General features: G+C 46.1%; 1 protein-coding gene across 1 annotated transcript in view; it reads right to left on the reverse strand.

Moving 5' to 3' along the window:
* LOC115461843 (arf-GAP with GTPase, ANK repeat and PH domain-containing protein 3-like) overlaps window positions 1-22,293 on the reverse strand; it is a 726,817-nt gene that overhangs the window by 196,483 nt on the left and 508,041 nt on the right. Inside the window, exon 12 of the mRNA XM_030191903.1 lies at window positions 15,415-15,591. Within this exon, the coding sequence (XP_030047763.1) occupies window positions 15,415-15,591 (177 nt within the window). The remainder of the gene's footprint in view (window positions 1-15,414; window positions 15,592-22,293) is intronic.

Genomic DNA, 22,293 nt, shown 5'->3' on the forward strand with positions numbered 1-22,293 from the left:
CTTCCTTGGGTGGGATCTGGACTGGCCTGGCAGGACTCAAGGAAAGGAAATTAAAAGTAAGTTCAAATTTCACTTTCCTTATTATCCAGACCAAGTGGGATATGCCAAAGCTCTACTCTGAACGGGTGGGTAGGCGGAAACCATGATAGCACACAGGACTCCCACAGACCCTCCAGATCTGAATACCCATCCTGAAGCACATAGAGCAGGGGTTCCAAAACCTGTCCTGGGGAACCACAGGTAGTCAGGTTTTCAGGATATCCACAAAGAATATGCAGTGGCGTATCAAGGGGGGGGGGGGGGGGCAGTCCGCCCCAGGTGCACGCCGCTGGGAAGGTGCCGCGCGCCTGTTGGCCGAGTCCGCTCGTTCCCTCTGTGCAGAACAGGTTACTTCCTGTTCCGGGGCAGAGGAAGCAGCAGGGAACTAGTGGACTCGGAGCCGACAGGCGCGCGGCACCCCTTCCCCAGCAGGTAAAAATGCACCGGGGGGGAAGTGTAATTTCGCTGGGAGGGGGTCACGCTGCACCCGGGGGGGGGGGGGGGGGCGCATCGGCGATCCGCCCCGGGTGTCAGCCAGCCTAGGAACGCCACTGGGAATATGCATGAGAAAGATTTGCAAATCAAGGAAACAGTGCATGCAAATTGATCTCATGGATATTCATTGTGGATATCCGGGCTGGGGTTCCCCCAGAACAGATTTAGGAATCACTGACTTAGAGAAAGGGTGTAATGGAGGCAAGGGCACTGCTCTGCTATGATCTGCTGGAAAGCAGATTCTAACTCTGCCTATGAGAAATCTTGCACTCTAATAGGGAAGAGACGGCTGAGGGGAGATATGATAGAAGTGTATAAAATAATGAGTGGAATGGATCGGGTGGATGTGAAGCGACTGTTCACGCTATCCAAAAATACTAGGACTAGAGGGCATGAGTTGAAGCTACAGTGTGGTAAATTTAAAACGAATCGGAGAAAATTTTTCTTCACCCAACGTGTAATTAGACTCTGGAATTCATTGCCGGAGAACGTGGTACGGGCGGTTAGCTTGACGGAGTTTAAAAAGGGGTTAGATAGATTCCTAAAGGACAAGTCCATAGACCGCTACTAAATGGACTGGAAAAATTCCTCATTTTTAGGTATAACTTGTCTGGAATGTTTTTACGTTTGGGGAGCGTGCCAGGTGCCCTTGACCTGGATTGGCCACTGTCGGTGACAGGATGCTGGGCTAGATGGACCTTTGGTCTTTCCCAGTATGGCACTACTTATGTACTTATGTACTTATAAGGCTCAATAGCCATCTAGAAGTTGCCAGAATGTGCTGCTGTGTGTGATGCTATCATTTTTCTGATTCCTAAAATTGATGCCTTAAAGACTAATTTGCCTTTTTTAAGATACACCAATTGCTCAAAAACCTATACAAAATTCTGAAGGAGCTGAGAACCTACAAACATCTCAAAAGTGACCAACAACTGACTTGAGAATGGCCAACCCTGCCCTGATCTACATCAACTAACTCTTATGCCCTCCTGGGTCAGACCAAGAGTTCATCTAGCTCAGTATCCTGTTTCCAACAATGGTCAGTCCAGGGCACAAGTACCTGGCAGAGTCCCAAAACATTGCAAGATTCCATGTTTCTCAAGCTCAGGAATAAGCAGAACTTTCCCAGGAACTGCCCGGTTCAAATCTCACTGCTGCTCCTTGTGATCTTGGGCAAGTCACTTAACCTTCTGGTGCCTCAGGTACAAACTTAAAATTGTGAGCGTTCCAGGGACAGGGAAATACCCTGAATGTAACTCACCTTGAGCTACTACTGAAAAAGGTGTAAGCTAAATCCAAATAAAGAAGTACTAATCATTTCTATAACGCTACTATATGTACGCAGCGCTGTACACATTATATGCAGGTACTTTTTCTGCCCCTAGAGGGCTCACAATCTAAGTTTTTATACCTGGGGCAATGAAGGGTTAAGTGGCTTGCCCAAGCTCACAAGGAGCTGCAGTGGGAATTGAACCCAGGTTGCCAGGATCAAAGCCTGCTGCACTAACCATTAGGCTAGTCCTCCACGCCAGCTACTCCAAGAATTTGTCCAAACATTTTTTTAAATCCACCTATATTAACTGCTTTTACCATTCACTCTTGCAATGACTTCCAGACCTTAACTATATGTTGAGTGAAAAATATGTTTTAAATGTGCTACACTATCAATATATATAAATGGTGAGTGTCGTACTCACTCGCAAATGCGCAGTAGAGACCCTCTCTGCCCCGCCCCCGCGTCAATACGTGATGACGAGGGCGGAACAGAGAGGGTCTCTACTGCGCATTTGCGAGGGACACCGCTGTCGCTAACGCTCCCCCCACCCGGAGTTGCTGCCGCCACCCACCTTCCACCCGGTCGGGCCCTCGCTCCACTATTGAAACAGCGAGGGCACGCAGCACACAGCTCTGCTGAGCTGCCGTCGGCCTTCCTTCTTCTTCTCTGCCTGTGTCCCGCCCTCGACGATGTTACATCACACGAGGGCGGGACACAGGCACAGAAGAAGGAAGGCCACGGCAGCTCAGCAGTAGAGCTGTGTGCTGCGTGCCCTCACTGTTTCAATAGCGGAGCGAGGGCCCGATCGGGTGGAAGGTGGGTGGCAATGGCTCCGGGGGGGGGGGTGGGGGGACGAGCTCAGAGGGGGAGCAGCAGCGGCAAACTCGGCGGCGGGGAGGGGGGCCTTTCAACCCCCCCCCCCCCCCCATACTAGCCCGTTTTTACGGGCTGAACGGCTAGTAACTTCATAAAGGCGTCCGCTACAATCAATTCACGTTTACCCATTCTGCTCCATTCAGGATTTTATAGACCTCAATCGTATCTCCCCATAGCCACCTCTTCTCCTTACTAAAGCGCCCTAACCTGTTTAGCCTTTCCTCATGAGAGCCTTTCAATCCCCTTAATCATTTTGCTCAGCCTTCTTTGCAAATTCTTCAGTTCCACTACATCTATTTTGAGATCCCCCGACCAGAACTGGACACTATACTCAAGATGCAGTCTCACCATGGAGCAATACAGGGACATTATGATATTCTCTGAGCAGAAAATTTTAATGCATTGTCCATAATAACATCTAAATCCTTTTCCTTGGTGGTGACTCCTAATATATAACCCTAGCATCATGTAGCTATAATTTGGGTTATTCTTCCCCAATGTGCATCACTTTGCACTTGTTCACATTAAATTTCATTTGCCATTTGGATACCCAGTTTTCAACCTCCCAAGGTCCTCCTGCAATTCATAGGGCGTATTTCTCCCCTCTAAGGCATACAGAACGGGTTGTATTTTGTACCCCGTTTTGGACGTTTTAGCAGGGTGGATTAGGATTACTTGGGGTAGTAGAACTCAGCCATTGTTGGGGCTGGAAGGGTAGAGGGTGGTGGTGGTGGGAGGGTTATTATAGCTGATCGTTGTTATTATTGTTTTCTATTTGTAATTTATACATAACAGTTGCACAGCATAATGATCCTTTTTATCTATATAAATAAAATCCCCCTCAGACATTCTGAATCCCCCTCAGACGTTCTGAAGCTCACCTCACTCCAACTGTGGCTCCTGACCTAGGCTATTTGGACTCCCGCACTCAGCCACGCCCATCTGCGCCCTAGGCCACGCCCCATCTGGACATAAAAACCACTCTCAACGTTCCATTGACCACTGACGTCAATGAAGCCAGTTCGTTTGTTCGAAGCTCTGTAGCACAGTCTGTGGGCCCCGCCCTCGCGTCAAACGTAATGACGTTGAGGGCGGAGCACATTCAAGGAGCCAATCAGTAGCCGAAAGCAGGAGAGAGGGCGGAACGACGAAGAGGAGGCGGGTTCGAAGCTCTGTAGCACAGTCTGTGGGCCCCGCCCTCGCGTCAAACGTCATGACGTTGAGGGCGGAGCACATTCAAGGAGCCAATCAGTAGCCGAAAGCAGCAGAGAGGGCGGAACGACGAAGAGGAGGCGGGAGAGAGGGCGCAATGTGGAAGAGGAGGCGGCCCGGCAGCGCTTCTACACACTACGAGGAAAACCTGGCTAGCGCCCGTTTCATTTCTTTCCGAAACGGGCCTTTTTTACTAGTACTTTAATAAAAACATTTAACTATAAAATTATAAGTGTTTGAGGCTCCTGCAGATGAGAACAGAGCCCAGGAGAATGGGGCGGGGACGGGAACAGAATCTGTGGGGACGGAGACAGAACCCACAGGGACGGGGCGGGGATGGGGACAAATTTTGTCCCCGTGTCATTCTCTAGTTCAGGGGTAGGCAACTCCGGTCCTCGAGAGCCGCAGGCAGGTCAGGTTTTCAGGATATCCACAATGAATATGCAGGAGATAGATTTGCAAGCACTGCCTCCAAGGTATGCAAATCTATCTCCTGCATATTCATTGTGGATATCCTGAAAACCTGACCTGCCTGCGGCTCTCGAGGACCGGAGTTGGCTACCCCTGCTCTAGTTCAACACCAGCAACGTGTAGGGAGGGGGATGGTCGGAGGGAAGAGAGGGAGGATTAAGGGGGGTGAGGACTTGGGGGGAATAATAGTGGATTGGGGGGAGGTGCGGGGAACAAAGGGTATGGAATTAAAGTGGGTTCATGGAATGTAAATGGGTTGCATGATGGGGGAAAAGCAATAGAGCATTTCAGGGGTTACAACATTTGCAATGGGAAACTACATTTCTTCAAGAAACTCATTTGCGGGTACAGGATTGTCATTTGCTCCAGAAGAGATATTTTACAGTTTGTGGGACCCATTCCTGTGAAGGGGGAGCTAAAAAAAATGGGGGTGGGGGGCTGGCTACCCGTCCATCTGTGGTAGAGGACAGCTATAAGGATGTAGAGGGGAGGTGTTTACCCTATCTGGTAGATGGAGAAAGACTCTAGTCACATCGATTTAATTATTTATTTATTGCATTTGTATCCCACATTTTCCCACCTATTTGCAGGCTCAATGTGGCTTACAGAGTTTAGTCCTTCCATGATATCAGATATACTTAGTATTGTATAGAGATTAAATAAGAGAAGAGAAAAGGAAGGTGTTAGGTAGGATAGTATGGAAAGTGGACTTTAATAATTAGAAGGATTGGTGAGGTAGTTTTGTGAGGTTATGGATTCTCTTTGTAGGCCTTGTTGAAGAGATGTGTCTTCAAAGATTTGCGGAAGTTGGTTATTTCGTAATAGCTTTCAGGGCTGTAGGTAATGCATTCAACAGCTGCGTGCTCATGTAAGAGAAGGTGATGGTGTGTATCAGTTTGTATTTTAGTCCTTTACAGCTGGGGAAGTGCAGGTTTAGAAATTTGCGGGATGATCTTATGGCGTTCCTGGGAGGCAAGTCCACGAGGTTTAGCATGTAGATCGGGGCGTCTGCATGAATGATTTTGTGTACAATCGTGCAGATCTTGAATGCAATGCATTCCTTGACTGGGAGCCAGTGAAGTCTCTCTTTAGGGGTTTTGCACTTTCGTATTTGGTTTTTCCAAATATGAGTCTGGCGGCAGTATTCTGGGCTGTTTGGAAGTTTTTGATAGTCTGTTCTTTGCAGCCAGCGTACAGTGCGTTGCAGTAGTCCAGATGACTTATTACCATTGACTGTACTAGGGTACAGAATATGTATCTCGGGAAGAAAGGTTTTACTCTTTTGAGTTTCCACATGGAGTGGAACATCTTTTTCGTTGTGTTCTTCACGTGAGCATCGAGTGTGAGGTTTCGGTCAATAGTAACTCCAAGAATTTTCAGATTTTGTGCAACGGGGAGAGAGCAGTATGGTGTGGTTATGGTGGAGTAGTTGTTTTTGTTGTAAGTAAGTAAGTAGGTAAGTACAAGACACTGTGTTTTTTCTGCGTTGAGTTTCAGCTGGAATGCATCCACCCATGAGTGCATGATTTGTAGACTTTGGTTGATTTCATTGGAGATTTCCTTTAAATTTTGATTGAATGGGATGTAGATCGTTACGTTGTCTGCGTATATGTATGGGTTGAGATTTTGGTTTGCTAGTAGTTTGGCCAAGGGTGTCATCATTAAGTTGAATAGAGTCGGTGAAAGGGGGGATCCCTGTGGGACTCCGCATTCAGGTATCCATGTGGCTGATGTGGTCGATTTGGATGTACTACTACTACTAAGCATTTCTATAGCGCTGCCAGGGTTACGCAGCGCTGTACAAGTTTAACATGGGGAAGGACCGTCCCTGCTCAAAAGAGCTTACAATCTAAAGGTTACAAACTATGTAATCAGTGTAGGTATCATGAGTGGGGAAGGTGGTTATGCGCCAAAAGCAAGGGAGAAGAGATAGGCCTTGAGTAAGGACTTGAAGATGGGCAGGGAGGGCGCATTACGTATGGGCTCGGGAAGGCTGTTCCAGGCATATGGTGATGCGAGGCAGAAGGGGCGGAGTCTGGAGTTAGCGGTGGTGGAGAAGGGTACAGATAGTAGTGATTTGTCCTGAGAGCAGAGGTTACGGGTGGGAACATATGGGGAGAGGAGGGTAGAGAGGTAATGGGGGGGCTGTAGATTGAGTGCAATTGAAGGTTAAAAGGAGAAGCTTGAACTGTATACGGTAGCGGATCGGGAGCCAGTGAAGTGACTTGAGGAGAAGGGTGATATGAGAGTATCGGTTCACGCGGTAGATAAGACGTGCGGCAGAATTTTGGACAGATTGAAGGGGGGATAGATGGTTAAGCGGGAGGCCAGTGAGAAGAAGGTTGCAATAGTCAAGACGAGAGGTGACGAGCGAGTGGACGAGGGTTCGGGTGGTCTGTTCAGAGAGGAATGGGCGAATTTTGCTAATATTATAGAGGAAGAAGCGACAGGTCTTAGCTGTCTGCTGGATATGGGCAGAGAAGGAGAGGAAGGAGATGAAGATGACTCCGAGATTGCGGGCTGAAGCGACGGGGAGGATGAGGGCGTTGTCAACAGAGACGGAAAGTGGGGGAAGAGGAGAAGAGGGTTTGGGTGGAAAGACAAGGAGCTCAGTCTTTGCCATGTTCAGTTTCAGATGCCGGTTGGACATCCAGGCAGCGATGTCTGAAAGGCAGGCCGAAACTTTGGCCTGGGTTTCGACCGTGATGTCGGGAGTGGAGAGATAAAGCTGGATGTCATCAGCATAGAGATGGTACTGGAAACCATGTGATGAGATCAGCGAGCCCAGGGAAGAGGTGTAGATCGAGAAAAGAAGCGGTCCAAGGACAGAACCTTGAGGAACTCCAACAGAGAGTGGGATGGGGATGGAAGAAGAGCCATTAGAATATACTCTGAAGGTGCATTGGGAAAGATACGAAGAGAACCAGGAGAGGACGGAGCCCTGGAACCCGAATGAGGACAGTGTGTCAAGAAGTAAATTATGATTGACGGAGTCAAAGGCGGCAGATAGGTCGAGGAGGATGAGGATGGAATAGTGACCTTTGGATTTGGCAAGGAACAAGTCATTACAGACTTTAGAGAGTGCTGTTTCTGTCGAGTGTAGTGGGCGAAAGCTGGATTGGAGCGGATCGAGGACGGCCTGAGAGGAGAGGAAATCAAGGCAGCGGCTGTCACTTGATATGATCTTGTGGTTAGGAACCCCTTGAACTATTTGAGAACGTTGCCTCCGATTTCGAAGTACTCAAGGATATGTAATAGTATTCCATGGTCAACCATGTCGAATGCGCTAGACATGTCGAATTGTAGAAGTAGCACGTTCTTGCCATTTGCGATCATTTGTTTGAATTTGGTCACGAGAGTGACTAGTACTGTTTCTGTGCTGTGGTTTGAACGAAATCCTGACTGGGAGTCGTGTAATATTGAGAATATTGTGGTTGACCATGTCGAATGTGCTCGACGTATCGAATTGGAGGAGGAGTATGCTGTTACCTGTGGCTATTTCTTGCTTGAATTTGGCCAGGAGAGTGACTAGCACAGTTTCGGTAATATGGAGGGGGCGAAATCCCGATTGTGATTCATGTAGTATTGAGAACTTGTCCATGTAGTCAGTGATCTGTTTGGGCACCATGCTCTCCATCAGTTTGACTGCTAGTGGAATAGATGCAACTGTCCGATAATTTGCAAGTTCGGTTGTTTTTTTCTTGGTATCTTTTGGGATTGGGGTGAGTAGGATGTTGCCATGTTCCTCTGGGAAAAGACCTTGTTGGAGCAGGTAGTTTATGTGGGATGTGAAGTTAAGAAGTGGTCCGGGGCAGATTTTAGTAGGTTTGCAGTGGGTGCTGGAGAACCTTTTGATCGCCTGAGTGACTGTTTCGACGGTGAGGAGTGTGAAATTTGACCAAGTTCGGTCGGCTGGATGTTCTCCAGGGTTTGGGTCAGACTGTTGATGAAGTTATCGGTATCAATATTGACCTGGGGTAGCTTTTTGCGTAGGTTTGTGATTTTTTTCATTGTAGTATTTAGCAAGTTTGTCTGCAGATGGGATGTCTATATTGGTAACAGTGACCGCTGTGGTGTCTAGTAGTTTGTTCACAAGTTGGTATAGTTTCTTCGTGTCTTTATAGTCTGGCCCTATTTTAGTTTTATAGTATGTCCTTTTGGTTTGTTTTATTGCGTATTATATTTTCTTTGTATCTGTTTCCATGCGTTAAGTGTGTATTCGTCGTTTAGTTTGTTCCAAGCTCATTTGAGTTTCCTGGATTGAGTTTTTAGGCTTTTCAATTCATCGTTAAACCATGGTATGGAGTTATGCCTATGTGAGGTTCTTGTACGTAAAGGCACTATTTCGTCTAGTGTGCTTCTGCATCTGTTGTCCCATTCTGTAAGATAATGAGTGGAGTCCATTTGTGCTTTCCATTCGTTATTGTTTATCTGTAAGCAGAATGTTTCCGGGTCTATTTGACCTCTGGTGCTGTAGGTAATGTGTTCTTGTGTGCGATATGAGCCCTTCTTCTGCCATTTTAGTGATGTTAGTTTATAGTGGTCGGTCCAAGGTGTTTATGTCCAGTTAACGTCTGTTATTATTAGGTTCTGGTTTGTTGTCAGTTTGTGTGAAATGAGGTCCAATGTATGCCCTTTGACGTGGGTTGCTTGCGTTAGTGGTCATGTGAGGTCCCAAGAGTGGAGAAATTCCTTACATTCTCGTGCATTGGTGGAGGTTGGGTCTTCTAGGTGAAGGTTGATATCTCCTAGTATTAGTATATTGGAGTTGGTCGCACATGTGTTTGAAATGAAGTTGGTAAAGATAGTCTGGCTTTCATTCCAGTTTCCTGGTGGTCTATAAAACAGGACTGAGGTTAGATGGTCAAATAGGTTTTTGTTGTAGATTCTGAATGAGGCAAAGCGAAAATACTTACCTGTAGCAGGTATTCTCCGAGGACGGCAGGCTCCATGCCCCAAATACACAATTTTCTCCTGGCACCTTTACAGTCTTTTGCACAAGGTAGTGTGATTTTGGAAGGGGATTTTAATTTAGCACCAGATGGGCTTCGAGACAACTCACAGGGTCAGGGAGAATATAATAAGAGGCATAGGAAGGATTTTTAGAAATTTGTTTAAGGTTTGGATCTTTTAGATGTGCAGTGATTGCATCATCCCTCCACCAAGAGTTATACTCCTTACTCTCACTCAGTTGGCACTTATACTAGGATTGATTCAATTTGGTGCCACTAAGGGCTCTGGGATCAGATACGGGATGCTATGATTGGAACAATGCGTATATCGGACCACTCTCCTGTGTGGGTGGAATTATGTTTGGAGGGGTAATCTCATCCTCAGGGTTTTTGGAGGCTTAATGAACAATTAATAGGGGATCACATAGTCTGTGATGATATAATAATGATACTGTAATACAAAACTATATAAAGGATAACAATGGGATGGTCTCGGATTGTATATTATGGAATGCCCTTAAAGCAGTGGTGTGAGGACATTTAGTGAAGTGGGGGCTAGATGGAAAAAGGAAAGAGCACAGAGGCATTTAGAATTAAGGGAAACTCAAGTACAGCTGGAGCAGAGGCATCAAACGGCCTCAAATGATCAGACTTGGAGAGAATTGAATTTTGTACGAGCAGAGTTGGGGAGATGGCAAGTACAACAGGTTGATTTTATATGTCAGTGTTTACACCGTACACACTTTGAATGCGATAATAAATCTGGGACCCATCTGGCTAGATTATTAAGGGAACATAAATCATCTTCTTTGATACAAAAGGTTAGAGACTCGAGAGAGCAATTTTGTTGTTCAAACTATTCAGGCGCACTTTTATACTTTTTATAAGACTCTATATGCAGAGTTGGGATCTTGCGCAGAGGCAGACCTAAATACTTATTTACAAGATATTGCTTTACCAATGCTATCAGGGGAGGAGAGAGTGGGTCTCAATGCACCTCTTCAGTTGGAGGAAGTGGTGAAAGTGATTAAGGATTTACAGATAGGGAAGCCCCAGGGTTGGAAGGCCTGGAGTGCAAAATTCTAAGATTTTTTGGGCAGATGTAGGAGCTCTTTTAACATGAGTAGATAACAGGCTGTTATGGGGGGAGATTTACTGCCTAGCATGCTTAAAGTGGGTATAACAGTTTTTTTAAAACCAGGGAAAGACTTGGAGTGCTGTGGCTCTTACAGGCCGATTTCTTTGTTCAATACAGATGTTAAACTTTTGGCCGAGGTGTTGGTGGTTCAGTTGGCAAGAGTGTGGCCAAATTTGATACATCAGGCCCGAGCGGGCTTTGTTCCCCAGAGGCAGGTAGGAAATAATATTCACTGCACACTTGATATAATGTGGGAGGCTCAATGGACTCGGTCAAAATTGGTGCTTTTGTCTTTAGATGCGGAGAAGGCATTTGACTGGGTTCGTTGGACATTCCTATGGACATTCCTTGACTACTGCAACTTACTCCTCACTGGCCTTAGCCATCTATCCCCCCTTCAATCTGTTCAGAACTCTGCTGCACGTCTTATATTCCGCCAGAACCGATATACTCATATCACCCCTCTCCTCAAGTCACTTCACTGGCTTCCGATCAGATACCGCATTCAATTCAAGATTCTCCTCCTTACCTACAAATGCACCCGGTCTACTGCTCCTCACTACCTCTCTACCCTCATCTCCCCCTATGTTCCCGCCCGTAACCTCCGCTCCCAGGACAAATCCCTCCTTTCAGTTCCCTTTTCCACCACTGCCAACTCCAGGCTCCGTTCATTCTGCCTTGCCTCACCCTATGCCTGGAACAACCTTCCTGAGCCCTTACGCCAAGCCCCCTCCCTGCCCATCTTTAAGTCTTTGCTTAAAGCCCACCTCTTCAATGCTGCTTTCGGCACCTAACTCTTACCTTTCAGGAAATCCAGACTGCCCCAATTTGACTGCCCCTATCGAACTGACTGTTCACTTGTCCTTTAGATTGTAAGCTCTTTGAGCAGGGACTGTCCTTTTATGTTAAATTGTACAGCGCTGCGTAACCCTAGTAGCACTTTAGAAATGTTAAGTAGTAGTAGTAGTAGTAGGATTCCTGAGAGGGTGGGCTTGGGTGACAATTTCTGCAAGTGGATTAAAAATTTTTAATTTCAGCCTAGGGCCCGAGTGAGGGTGAATGGGGGTTATTTGGCAATGTTTGACATTGCAGTGGCACCAGACAGGGGTATCCTCTTTCCTCTCTATTATTTGTGTTGTCAATTGAACCTTTGGCACAGGGGATTAGAGTTAATCCAGATGTTTGCGGCTTCCAGCTGGGTGAGAGAATTCCACATAAATTGGCATTATTTGCTGATGATATTTTGATGTCTGTTGGTCATCCGCATTTATCCCTTCCAGTGATATTGAAGGAGCATGGGGAACATGGGAAAAGGGCAGGTTTTAACATTAATTTAGATAAAACCGAGATATTGGGGGTCACGTTAGAAGCTGGAGAGGAAGGTCTCTTGATGGAGAGTATTCCTTTTAAGTGAGCGAAAATTCATATATGATATTTAAGGATTCAGGTCCCCAGAGATCTTTCACTTTATTCTCTTAATTATGACCCTCTCATTAGGAGTCTTCGAGAGGATCTGACTAGATGACGCTCCACATGGTTATTTTAGTGGGGGCGGATAGCAGCCTTGAAGATCCCTAACAGATAACAGGTTAGTCATTCCCCCTCTTACTAAGGCTAGGTGGGAATCTACACGGAGATCGGCTTTTTTCTACCTGTCACCCTCTCTTTGGAATAGCCTTCCAAAGGAGATCAGACTAGAGAAATCTTATCTCCATTACCGAAAACTTCTGAAAACCTATCTCTTTATAAGCTATGTAGAACAGAACTTGGCATAATGAGATAAGGTCAAAAAGACAAAGAAAAATGGGATAGCTTAATTGTATACTAGATTTTTAATTTGTATTGATTTATTATGTAGTCTATCTTGATTGCTGTGCTTTCCTGTCACGAATGGAATTCCTATGTTTGTTTATTTGTATATACCAATTTTTTATATATATGTAAACCGTTCTGTTTTGCAGTTGCAACAAGACACGGTATATAAATCAACATAAATAAATAAAAAAAAATAAATAAAGATGAATGCATTTCGGTGCTTGCCTTTTTTTGTTCCAAACACTTCCCTTGGCGGTGCTGGAAGGGGGTACTGCAGGTGTTGCAAGGGGATTTTTCCGAGGCGTTCCCCTAGACTGGCAAAAAACGTGTTATGGCAAACTCAGGAATGGGGAGATAGGGCAGTCCCAAATCTTTTATGGTACTATTGGGCAGGACAACTTCGGCAATTGGGAGAATGGCTAACAAAAGTGGAATTGTGAATGAACAGGAAGGTTTTTTTCTCCTATACCGTTATGTGGTATGGCTATCCCGGATGCTTCTAGAGTATAAACAAAGGATTATCAATCCCTTTGTGAGACATCTAATGGGATTACAAAAGAGGGTAAAGAAGATTCTGGGGATAGCGAGCCGGAGCCTGTCTTTGGCTTCGTTTACATACGAAACAGGTTTACAGGCAGGGCATGACAGTGGGATATTTTTTCGTTCGGAGGAGAAAGGACTAACATGTTTTTGTCAATTACTGGATGTGGGAGAGCTTTTTTCTTTTACAGACCTGGAAAATACTTATGGCTTATCTGAAGGGGATGTATCTGATTATCTTCAGGTTAAACATTATATGATGGGGCAGGGGTAGATTCAATCTGACCCTGATGAGACTGAGCATTTTGAAAATTTATGGGTAGGGGAGGACCTAGGGGAACAGATTTGTCTTTAGTCAGGTGAAATACTATATAGCCTCCCTAAACACTGAGCTACTGAACTATAGGATGGGGGACAGGGTGCGTGGATTTTTCAATGGCTTTACAGAACAGATTATCAATATCCAGAATACATCAGGCATTGATAAGAAGGAAGCCCAAAAAGAATTTAGATAACTTGTGAAAAAGAGTGCCTAGCTGTGGAAGGATGACAGGATGTAGGGGGGGGGGGGGGGGGGGGGGGGGGGGGGGGGGGGGGGGGGGGGGGGGGGGGGGGGGGGGGGGGGGGGGGGAGAGAGGAGCAGAGGGCCTTGGGGTGGGGATGGATGGGAGCGACATATAAAATGCAGACTATAGGGAGAAGTAGCCTAATGGTTAAAGCACTGGGTTGACAACTAGGAAAGCCCAGTTCAAATCCCATTGCTGCTCAATATAACCTTGGGCAAGCCACTTAACTCCTCCCCCCTCCCAATTTCCTCAGGTGAATACTTAAGTGTACCTGAATGTAACTCATCTTGAGCTACTACTGAAAAAGTGTGAGTTAAATCTAAATCTATAATATTCTCTGTGTGTGCATGTGTGCACATGGGCACACATGGGGGAGAGGAGAGAAGAGGAGAGAAAAAGAAAGTGCGCCTAGGTCAGGCTGGAGGAAGGAATGCTGGTCTCTGCTACTGAAGAAGTTTTGTTTTTTCCTGACTTGAGCAAAGTGCAGTACTATGGTTGTCGTGTTAGTCTGCTTGCATATCTCAAAATGATTTCTTTTTACCCCTAGAAAGTTTCTCAGGGGTAATGCTGTTCGATTCAGCCAAAAGTTTTCAATTTAATTCAATTTAGTTCTTTAAGGCTACTATCAATAAATAGAAAATAAAATTCATTTTTCTAGCTTTGTTGTCTGGTCTTCAAAATTTTGTAATCGTGTTGGTTTCAACCTCTGGTATCCACTTTCCTCTGTCTTCTCTCAACTCTTTTACCAGGGTCTCCTGGTCCATTTGACATGTCTTCTCTGTCCATCGTTCAACTCTCCCCCCCCCCCCCCCCCATGTCCCTGCACCTACCTTCCTGTCATACTGAGCATCTCCCTTCTCTGTATCTTTATTCTTACCTTATCTAGCAGCACCCCTCTGTGACCGTATCCCCCACTTTCCATGTCCAACATCGCATCTTTATGTCCCTATCCCTCCTCATGTTCAGTTTCTCTCCTCTTGGCCTCCTCCCCTCTTGACCTTCCTCCCCCAGGACCAGCATCTCCCTTCCTTTCCACTTGTTCTCCCTTCCCCCTTCCATCCAGTGTGTGCCCTCCTCTCCCCCTTCTATCCAGCGTCTGCCCTCCTCCTCTCTCCTCCTTCCATCCAGCATCTGCTCTCCTTCTCTTCCCTTCAATCCAGTGTCTGCCCTCCTTCTCTGTCCCCTTTCCATCCAGCCTCTGCCCTCTCTCTCCCCCCACCTCCATCCAGGCTCTTTTCCTCCCCTCCTGTCCTGACATCCCTGCCGTTGCTGCTGTTGCTTCTCTAGGTAAACAACAGTGGCGGCAAAATAAACTAAACTCACCGCGAGGCCAGACTCTCCATTGGTGTGGCTGCCGGTCCCATCTCCTTGGATGTCCCCACTCTCTGTTCAAGGGCAAAGTCAGCAGCCTGCTCCAATACAGGGTCTGGCCCCATGGTGCTCTAAAGAAGCAGCAGCAGCTTGGGTGACGGCAGGAGGGAAGTGAGGAAAGTCCGATTTTTCCCAAAACAAATTGGCGAATCAATTTGAATCACAAATCAGACAGCAGTACTCAGAGGTCCTTCTACTTACCACAGTTTAAAAGGGCTTACCACGGGTCAGGCATCCTGCAGCAATGTCCTGATCTACGTTCGCAAAATGTGCTATAAAAGTTTTTGATTTTACCATGGAAGAGGCATGTCTGAGGATCGAGAGAGGGCGTTTCTACGCTAATCAGTGCGGTTACACTGCCACATGCTTATTAGTGCAGGATTAGCACATGAACCCTTACCGCCTACAAAATAGGAGTGGATAAGTGCTCACACGCTAACATTTTTTTAAAATGGCCACATACCAATGTCAACATTAGCACATTGCTATTAATAGGAGAAATAGAAAAACAGCCATTTGTAAAAATGGCCTTAGTGTGGGGAGAAAACCCCGCAGAAGGGCATCCTAAGGCCACTTTATACTTGTGTTAACATTGCACAGATTCTGCAAAATGGATGTCTGTTGTACAAGTGAGCAATCATGACAGTAAATGTCTCTTCATACCAGGGTTTATGACGCAGGTGTTGCTTGGCAGTAGACTCTCACTACCCTGATCAGTGCTAGAGACAGAAAAGGAACGCTGATGGAAGCCATTCGACTTGGAGCTGCAGGCCGAGAGGGTCATGCCACTGAGAGATCGCTCAGAATGCAGGGAGCTGCTGCTGAGAGAGTGTGGAGCACCTGCAGAGGAAAAAAAATCAGAAATTATGTATAACGGTTATTCTTTTTTCCTTTCTCAGGAAAATCTCTGGCCCAGTCTGCGCTGAGTCTCATCTAGTCAAGAATCACCAATCTTAAAACTATACCATTAGCTAATTCCACCTTAATATCCACCAAAAATCTAGCTTGACTTGAATTTCAGTTGGATTACGACTCTTCATAGGAAAACCTGCATTTGACACATTTTACAAAAAGATATAAATACATATTAGACTGGATATAATATGCATATGCACTTTTTCCCCCCCAAATATTTACTCAAAGTCTGGATGCATAGTGCACATAAGAAAATGTTTTACGATGTTTATAAGCATTCTGCATGGCATTGGTGATTATTTGTGACCACCACCAAAGGCACCAGTTGGTGGCTACATTACTGGCCGGCTACAAAATTTCACAAAAGATTTTTACATTAAAGTTTAAAACTCTGGTGAATATTATGCATGAGTGCATATATATCCGGTAATATGGTTAATGACAAAGAAAGAAATCAGTAAAATAAATATAGTTCTTAGTAAAAACCTAGGAAAAATGGAAATAGCTGTATAACATAAGCAAAGAATTCACTGCTCCAAAAAGCCTATGAGGCTCTTCCAAGAACCCTATGAAACTTCATCCTCCCCATCAAAGACATCATAAAGAAACCCCAACACTTGACGCCAAACCTCCTTCACATCCTATGTTTATTACAGAATGGAGTCAGAAGATGCATACAAACACACAAGATTAATGACATTAGTAATTCAAATACTATTGACCCTTTTAGTAAGCCGCTGAAGGCACTAGCGTGTTCCTACCCTGAGGTAAAAAGCACTGCCGTAGGACGTGCTCAGGCATCCCGGGGCAGGGTGCCTATCAGCGTGCGCTAATCCCAGGCTGAAAAATATTTTGTAATTTTTGGGTGTGGGAGGTGTGACTATGATTGCACAGTAGGCTTGCCCTGTGCTAATTGAGTAGCGTGTGCATATTGCCGCGTGAGGCCCGATTACTGTGGGGTTTGCGCAAGAGCCCTCAAGACCTACAAAACAGGTATCAGTGAGGGCTCTCGTAGTAATGGCCATGCACCGATTGGGAAATTAGCGTGTGGCCATTAAAGAAAAATATGGAAATGCGGCCATTGTACCGGCACTAAAAGTGGCCGCAGAACAGAGGAAACCCATGCACTGACCATAGCGCCTCCCACTTTTTAGTGCAGCTTAGTAAAAGGGACCCTATATTCCTCCCCTGAAAAAGGACAACATAACTGACCCAATTGCCAACCCTCTTCAATTGTCTTCTCAGCAGCTTCCCAAGGAGTAACCCCCTTTGAAATGGCCATTCAGAGCTTCTACAACTGTCAAGACCAAACCCTTGGACCAAGACAAGATTCTGGTTTCATGTAAAAAATGTACATATATTGAGTCCCTTGTGAAAGAAGTACAAGAACTAAGAGAAGAAGTGGTAAGGCTAAGAAACCCCTGGGATAACCAGAAATTTGACCCAAAGACAAAGGTCAAAACACTGAGGACTTCCAGCAAAGGGAGAGAAGATCTTGGGCAGACTGAGCACAGCTGGAAGCAGGTCACCAAGTCCCACAAGATCAATCCTCCAACTCCACCTTCTATTCAGCTAAAGAATCGGTTCACAGCCCTGGAGGTAGAAGAGCTAGAAACATCTAAAAAACAGGAGGAATCAATGACCAAAAATGCCATCACAGCCGGACAATTGGCCCAAAGACAGCGAAAGGTAGTGGTGGTTGGAGATTCACTTCTCAGGGGTACCGAAGCACCCATCTGCCGGCCAGGTATGTTGTCCAGAGAGGTGTGCTGTCAGCCTGGTGCCAAGATTCAAGATATTGTGGAAAGATTGCCTAGACTCATCAAGCCTACGGACCACGCTCCTATGCTACTCATCCATGTTGGCACAAATGATGCAACTAAGTATACTACTGAACGTATCATACGAGACTTTGTGGCTTTGGGTCAGAGGGTGACGCATCTAGGTGCGAAAGCAGTGATCTCATCGATCCCCCCTTTCGAAGGTAAAGGTCGAATGAGAGAAGCTCGCATCTTGGAGATAAATGCGTGGCTACGTGGTTGGTGCCGACAAGAGTGCTTTGGTTTCACAGACCATGGGATGATTTTTCAAGAGGCATTGAGCGGTGATGGTGTCCATCTGTCAAGGAAGGGAAGGAGTGTCTTCAGCAACAGGCTGGCTAAAGTACTAAAAAGGGCTTTAAACTAAAATTGATGGGGATGGGTATAAAAGGCCAAGAAGCCATAATTAACACCAAGGAAGGTAGGACATCTAATGCCTCTATAGAAGTGAATAAAAAGAGTAAAATCTGGAAAGCATTGTATACCAATGCCCACAGTATGGGAAGCAAACTTCTAGAACTTGAGGCTACAATGATGGAAGCGGACTTGAATTTACTGGCGGTCACGGAGACGTGGTTCACAGAGAACCATGACTGGGAGATGTTGCTATACCTGGCTATAATCTATTCAGGAAGGACAGAGTAGGAAAAAAGGGTGGAGGTGTGGTATTATATGCTAAGAATGATATCCAAGTGACAGAACTGCAGGACATGTGGGGTATGGAAGAAGCGCTGTGGGTCAAACTGGAAAGAGGAAAAGGAAAATGTATCTATATCGGAGTGATATACAGACCTCCCTCACAGTCGGAGGAAATGGACAGGGACTTAATTGAAGACATCCACAAGGTAGCTAGGAAAGGGGAAGTACTACTGATAGGTGACTTCAATATGTCGGATGTTGATTGGGGTGTCCGGGCTGCGGGGTCATCTAGAAGCAAAGAGATCTTAGATTCCCTACAGGAAGAATTGTTCCAGCAGTGGGTGACGTAACCGACATGGGATGGAGCTGTTCTGGACCTGGTGCTTACGAAAGGAGAGTACGTTTCTGACGTCAAGGTCGCAGACCATTTGGTATTTAGCGATCATCGTATGGTATGGTTCAATATTAAAACAGAAGAGAGGGCTCACTCAAGATTGAAGGTCCTGGATTTCAAAGGAACTAACTTTGCTGAGATGGGGGAATTTCTCAAGGAACAGTTAGTGGGATGGGAACAGCTGAAGGATGTAGAACAGCAATGGACAAGCCTGAAAGGAGCTATATTAAAGGCAACTAACCGTTATGTTAGAAAATTACATAAAAGTAAGAGGAAAAGAAGGCCTCTCTGGTACTCGAATGTAGTAGCTGAAAAGGTAAGGGAAAGGAGGCTAGCCTTTGCACGTTATAAGATGACTTAGAAAGATGAAGCCAGGAGAGAATACCTAAATAAGCGAAGAGAAGCTAGAAAAGCTATCAGGAAAGCGAAGTGGCAAATGGAGGAAAAGATAGCTAATACAGTAAAATTGGGGGACAAGACCTTTTTTCAGATATGTAAGTGACAAGAGGAAGTGCCATAATAGCATTGTGAGGCTCAAAGCTGAGGGAGAGAAATATGTGGAAGATGATAAGGTTAAAACTGAACTGCTTAACGATTATTTTAACTCTGTGTTCACAAATGAAAGACCGGGGGTAGGGCTGCAGAAAACGAAGGCTAAAGGGGATGGATGTATGGTAGACCAAGACCCGTTTATGGAGGACTGTGTTCCTGAGGAGCTTGCCAAAGTAAAAGTAGACAGAGTGATGGGGCCTGATGGGATACACCCGAGGGTGCTTAAGGAACTCGGAGAAGTTCTGTCGGCTCCGCTGATGGACCTCTTCAATGCTTCCTTAGAAACTGGAGTGGTCCTGGTGGACTCGAGAAGAGCGGATGTGGTTCCTTTGCACAAGAGTGGAAGGAAGAGGTTGGGAATTACAGACCTGTCAATCTGACCTCGGTGGTGAGTAAGCTAATGGAAATGCTTCTAAAGAGGAGGATTGTGACATTTCTTGAACTACATGGAATGTGAGACCCGAGGCAGCATGGCTTCACTAGTGGCAGGTCGTGTAAGACGAATCTGACTGTCTTCTTCGACTGGGTGACCAAACAGTTGGATGTGGGAGGGGCGCTTGATGTGGTATACTTGGATTTCAGCAAAGCCTTTGAAACGGTTCCGCACAGGTGACTGATAAATAAATTGAGTGCCCTCAGTGTGGGACCTAGAGTAACTGATTGGGTAAAAAATTGGTTGTATGGTAGGAGACAGAGGGTGATGGTAAAAGGAGCTTGCTCTGAAGAAAAGGAGTTTGTCAGTGGAGTACCGCAGGGCCGGATCTTTTTAACATCTTTGTGAGCGATATTGCAGAAGGGCTGTCTGGTAAGGTTTGTCTCTTTGCGGATGATACTAAACTCTGCAACAGGGTGGACACCCTGGAGGGTGTGAATGACATGAGGAAGGACCTAGCGAAGCTAGAGGAATGGACCGATATTTGGCAACTAAGGTTTAATCCCAAAAAATGCAGGGTCATGCACTTGGGTCACAAAAATCTAAGGGAATGGTACAGTATAGGGGGTGTAGTGCTTCAGTGTGCGAAGGAAGAGCGGGACTTGGGGGTGATTGTGTCTGATGACCTTAAAGCTTTCAAACAGGTAGAAAAAGCGACGGCCAAAGCCAGAAGGATGCTTGGGTGCATAAAGAGAGGCATGACCAGCAGGAAAAAGGAGGTGATAGTGGCATTGTATAAGTCTCTTGTGAGGCCTCATTTGGAGTACTGCGTGCAGTTCTGGAGACCGCACCTACAGAAAGATATAAACAGGATGGAGTCGGTCCAGAGGGCGGCTACGAAATTAGTAAGCGGTCTTGAATGCAAAAATTATAGGGAAAGCCTTATGAACCTCAACATGTATATGCTGGAAGAGAGGAGACATGATAGAAACGTTTAAATATCTCAAGGGCATTTATGTACAGGAAGAGAGCCTTTTTCAAATGAAGGAGAGCTCTGGAACAAAGTTAAGAGGGAATAGGCTTAGGAGTAATCTAAGGAAGTATTATTTCACAGAATGGGTGGTGGAGGTGGTGGAATCGAGGACTGTTTCAGAATTTAAAAAGGCATGGGATAAGCATGTGGGATCGCTTAGGAACAGGAAGAATTAGGGGTTATAGAGGATGGGAAGACTGGACGGGTCATATGGCCTTTATCTGCCGTCATTTTCTATCCTGCTCCTACTGCACATTGTCTTTTTAGGTTGGTCAGTTAGGGATACCAGGATTTCTTTCAGGTTCAATGTCAGGAATTTCAAGAGGCATTTTAATAAAACTGCACCTCGGAGAGCATGTTTTTGTTTTCGGTGGACTTCCAAACCAATTACATCATGTGTCTAGCGATTTTTCGCACAGTTTCCAGTAGTCTTCAATCAGTTTTTCAAGCACTGTGAACAATGCTCCAATCTCCACCCCTGGCAAACTGGATTTAGATCCCTTCACAGCACCAAGTCGACCGTCACTGCCCTACTTAGCAAGCTCCATTCAATCCTTGACTGTGGTCAGCTTACTTTCACAGTATATTTAGATCTTTCCGCAGCTTTCAACCTGGCCAACCACTCACCGCTCCTTTCCTGTCTCTGTGATATAGATCTATCTGGATCTGTTTTAGCATGGTTTACTTCCTACCTTTTTTCTGTCTGCTCATTCACAGTAAAGACTCCTACATCACTCTGTACCAAGCACTCTCTGACCTGCAGTGTTCCCCAGGGATCGATCCTATCCCCTCTACTGTTCAGCATTTATCTCGGTCCCCTAGTCCAGTGATGGCGAACCTTTCAGAGACCGAGTGCCCAAACAGCAACCCAAAATCTAATTATTTATCGCGAAGTGCTGGTACTCATTATGGGCGGGGTCACCACATATGACCCCACCCCTATGATAGCCACACCCCCTTACACCAGCCATGGCGCATATAAACAGACATCATTGAAAATATTATACTAGTATAGGAGAAAAAAATAACATGATTTTCTTTCATTATAAATCATTTCTGTAAGTTGTTACAGCTCCAGTATACCCAGTGCAAAATAAGACAGCAGATGTAAATTCTCAAATTGGACATATTCCAAAAACTAAAATAAAAATAAAATGATTTTTTTCTACCTTTGTTGTCTGGTGATTTTGTTTTTCTATCCATATTGGTCCTAGTCGCTGATTCTGCTGCTCTCTATCTGTTCTCTTAACTGTTTCCAGGGCTTCCTTTCCATTTATTTCTTTACTTTCCTCCTTTCTTCTTCATTTCTTGCCCTCCATCCATGTCCAGCCACCCTCCTCTCTCCCCTGCCCTCCCCTGCAGCCACCCTCCTCTCCCCCTGCCCTCCCCTCCAGCCACCCATGTCCAGCCACCCTCCTCTCCCCCCTGCCCTCCCAGCGGCAGGCCTCCCTCCCATCCAGCACCAGCCAGGCAGGCCTCCCTCCCACCCAGCACCAAGCCTCCCTCCCTCCCAGCACCAGGCCACCCAGCACTCCCACCCACCCAGCACCAGGCCTCCCACCCAGCACCAAGCCTCCCTACCTCCCACCCAGCACCAGGCCACCCACCCAGGCCTGCCACCCAGCACCAGGCCATCCACCCAGCACCAAGCCTCCCTACCTCCCACCCACCCAGGCCTCCCACCAGACCTCCCACCCAGCACCAGGCCATCCACCCACCCAGCACTCCCACCCAAGCACCAGGCCTGCCGCACTCCCACCCAGCACCAGGCCACCCACCCAGCACTCCCACCCAAGCACCAGGCCTGCCGCACTCC

Source organism: Microcaecilia unicolor, chromosome 1 (genome assembly GCF_901765095.1).
Source record: "Microcaecilia unicolor chromosome 1, aMicUni1.1, whole genome shotgun sequence".
In the NCBI taxonomy this organism is placed as follows: Eukaryota; Metazoa; Chordata; class Amphibia; order Gymnophiona; family Siphonopidae; genus Microcaecilia; species Microcaecilia unicolor.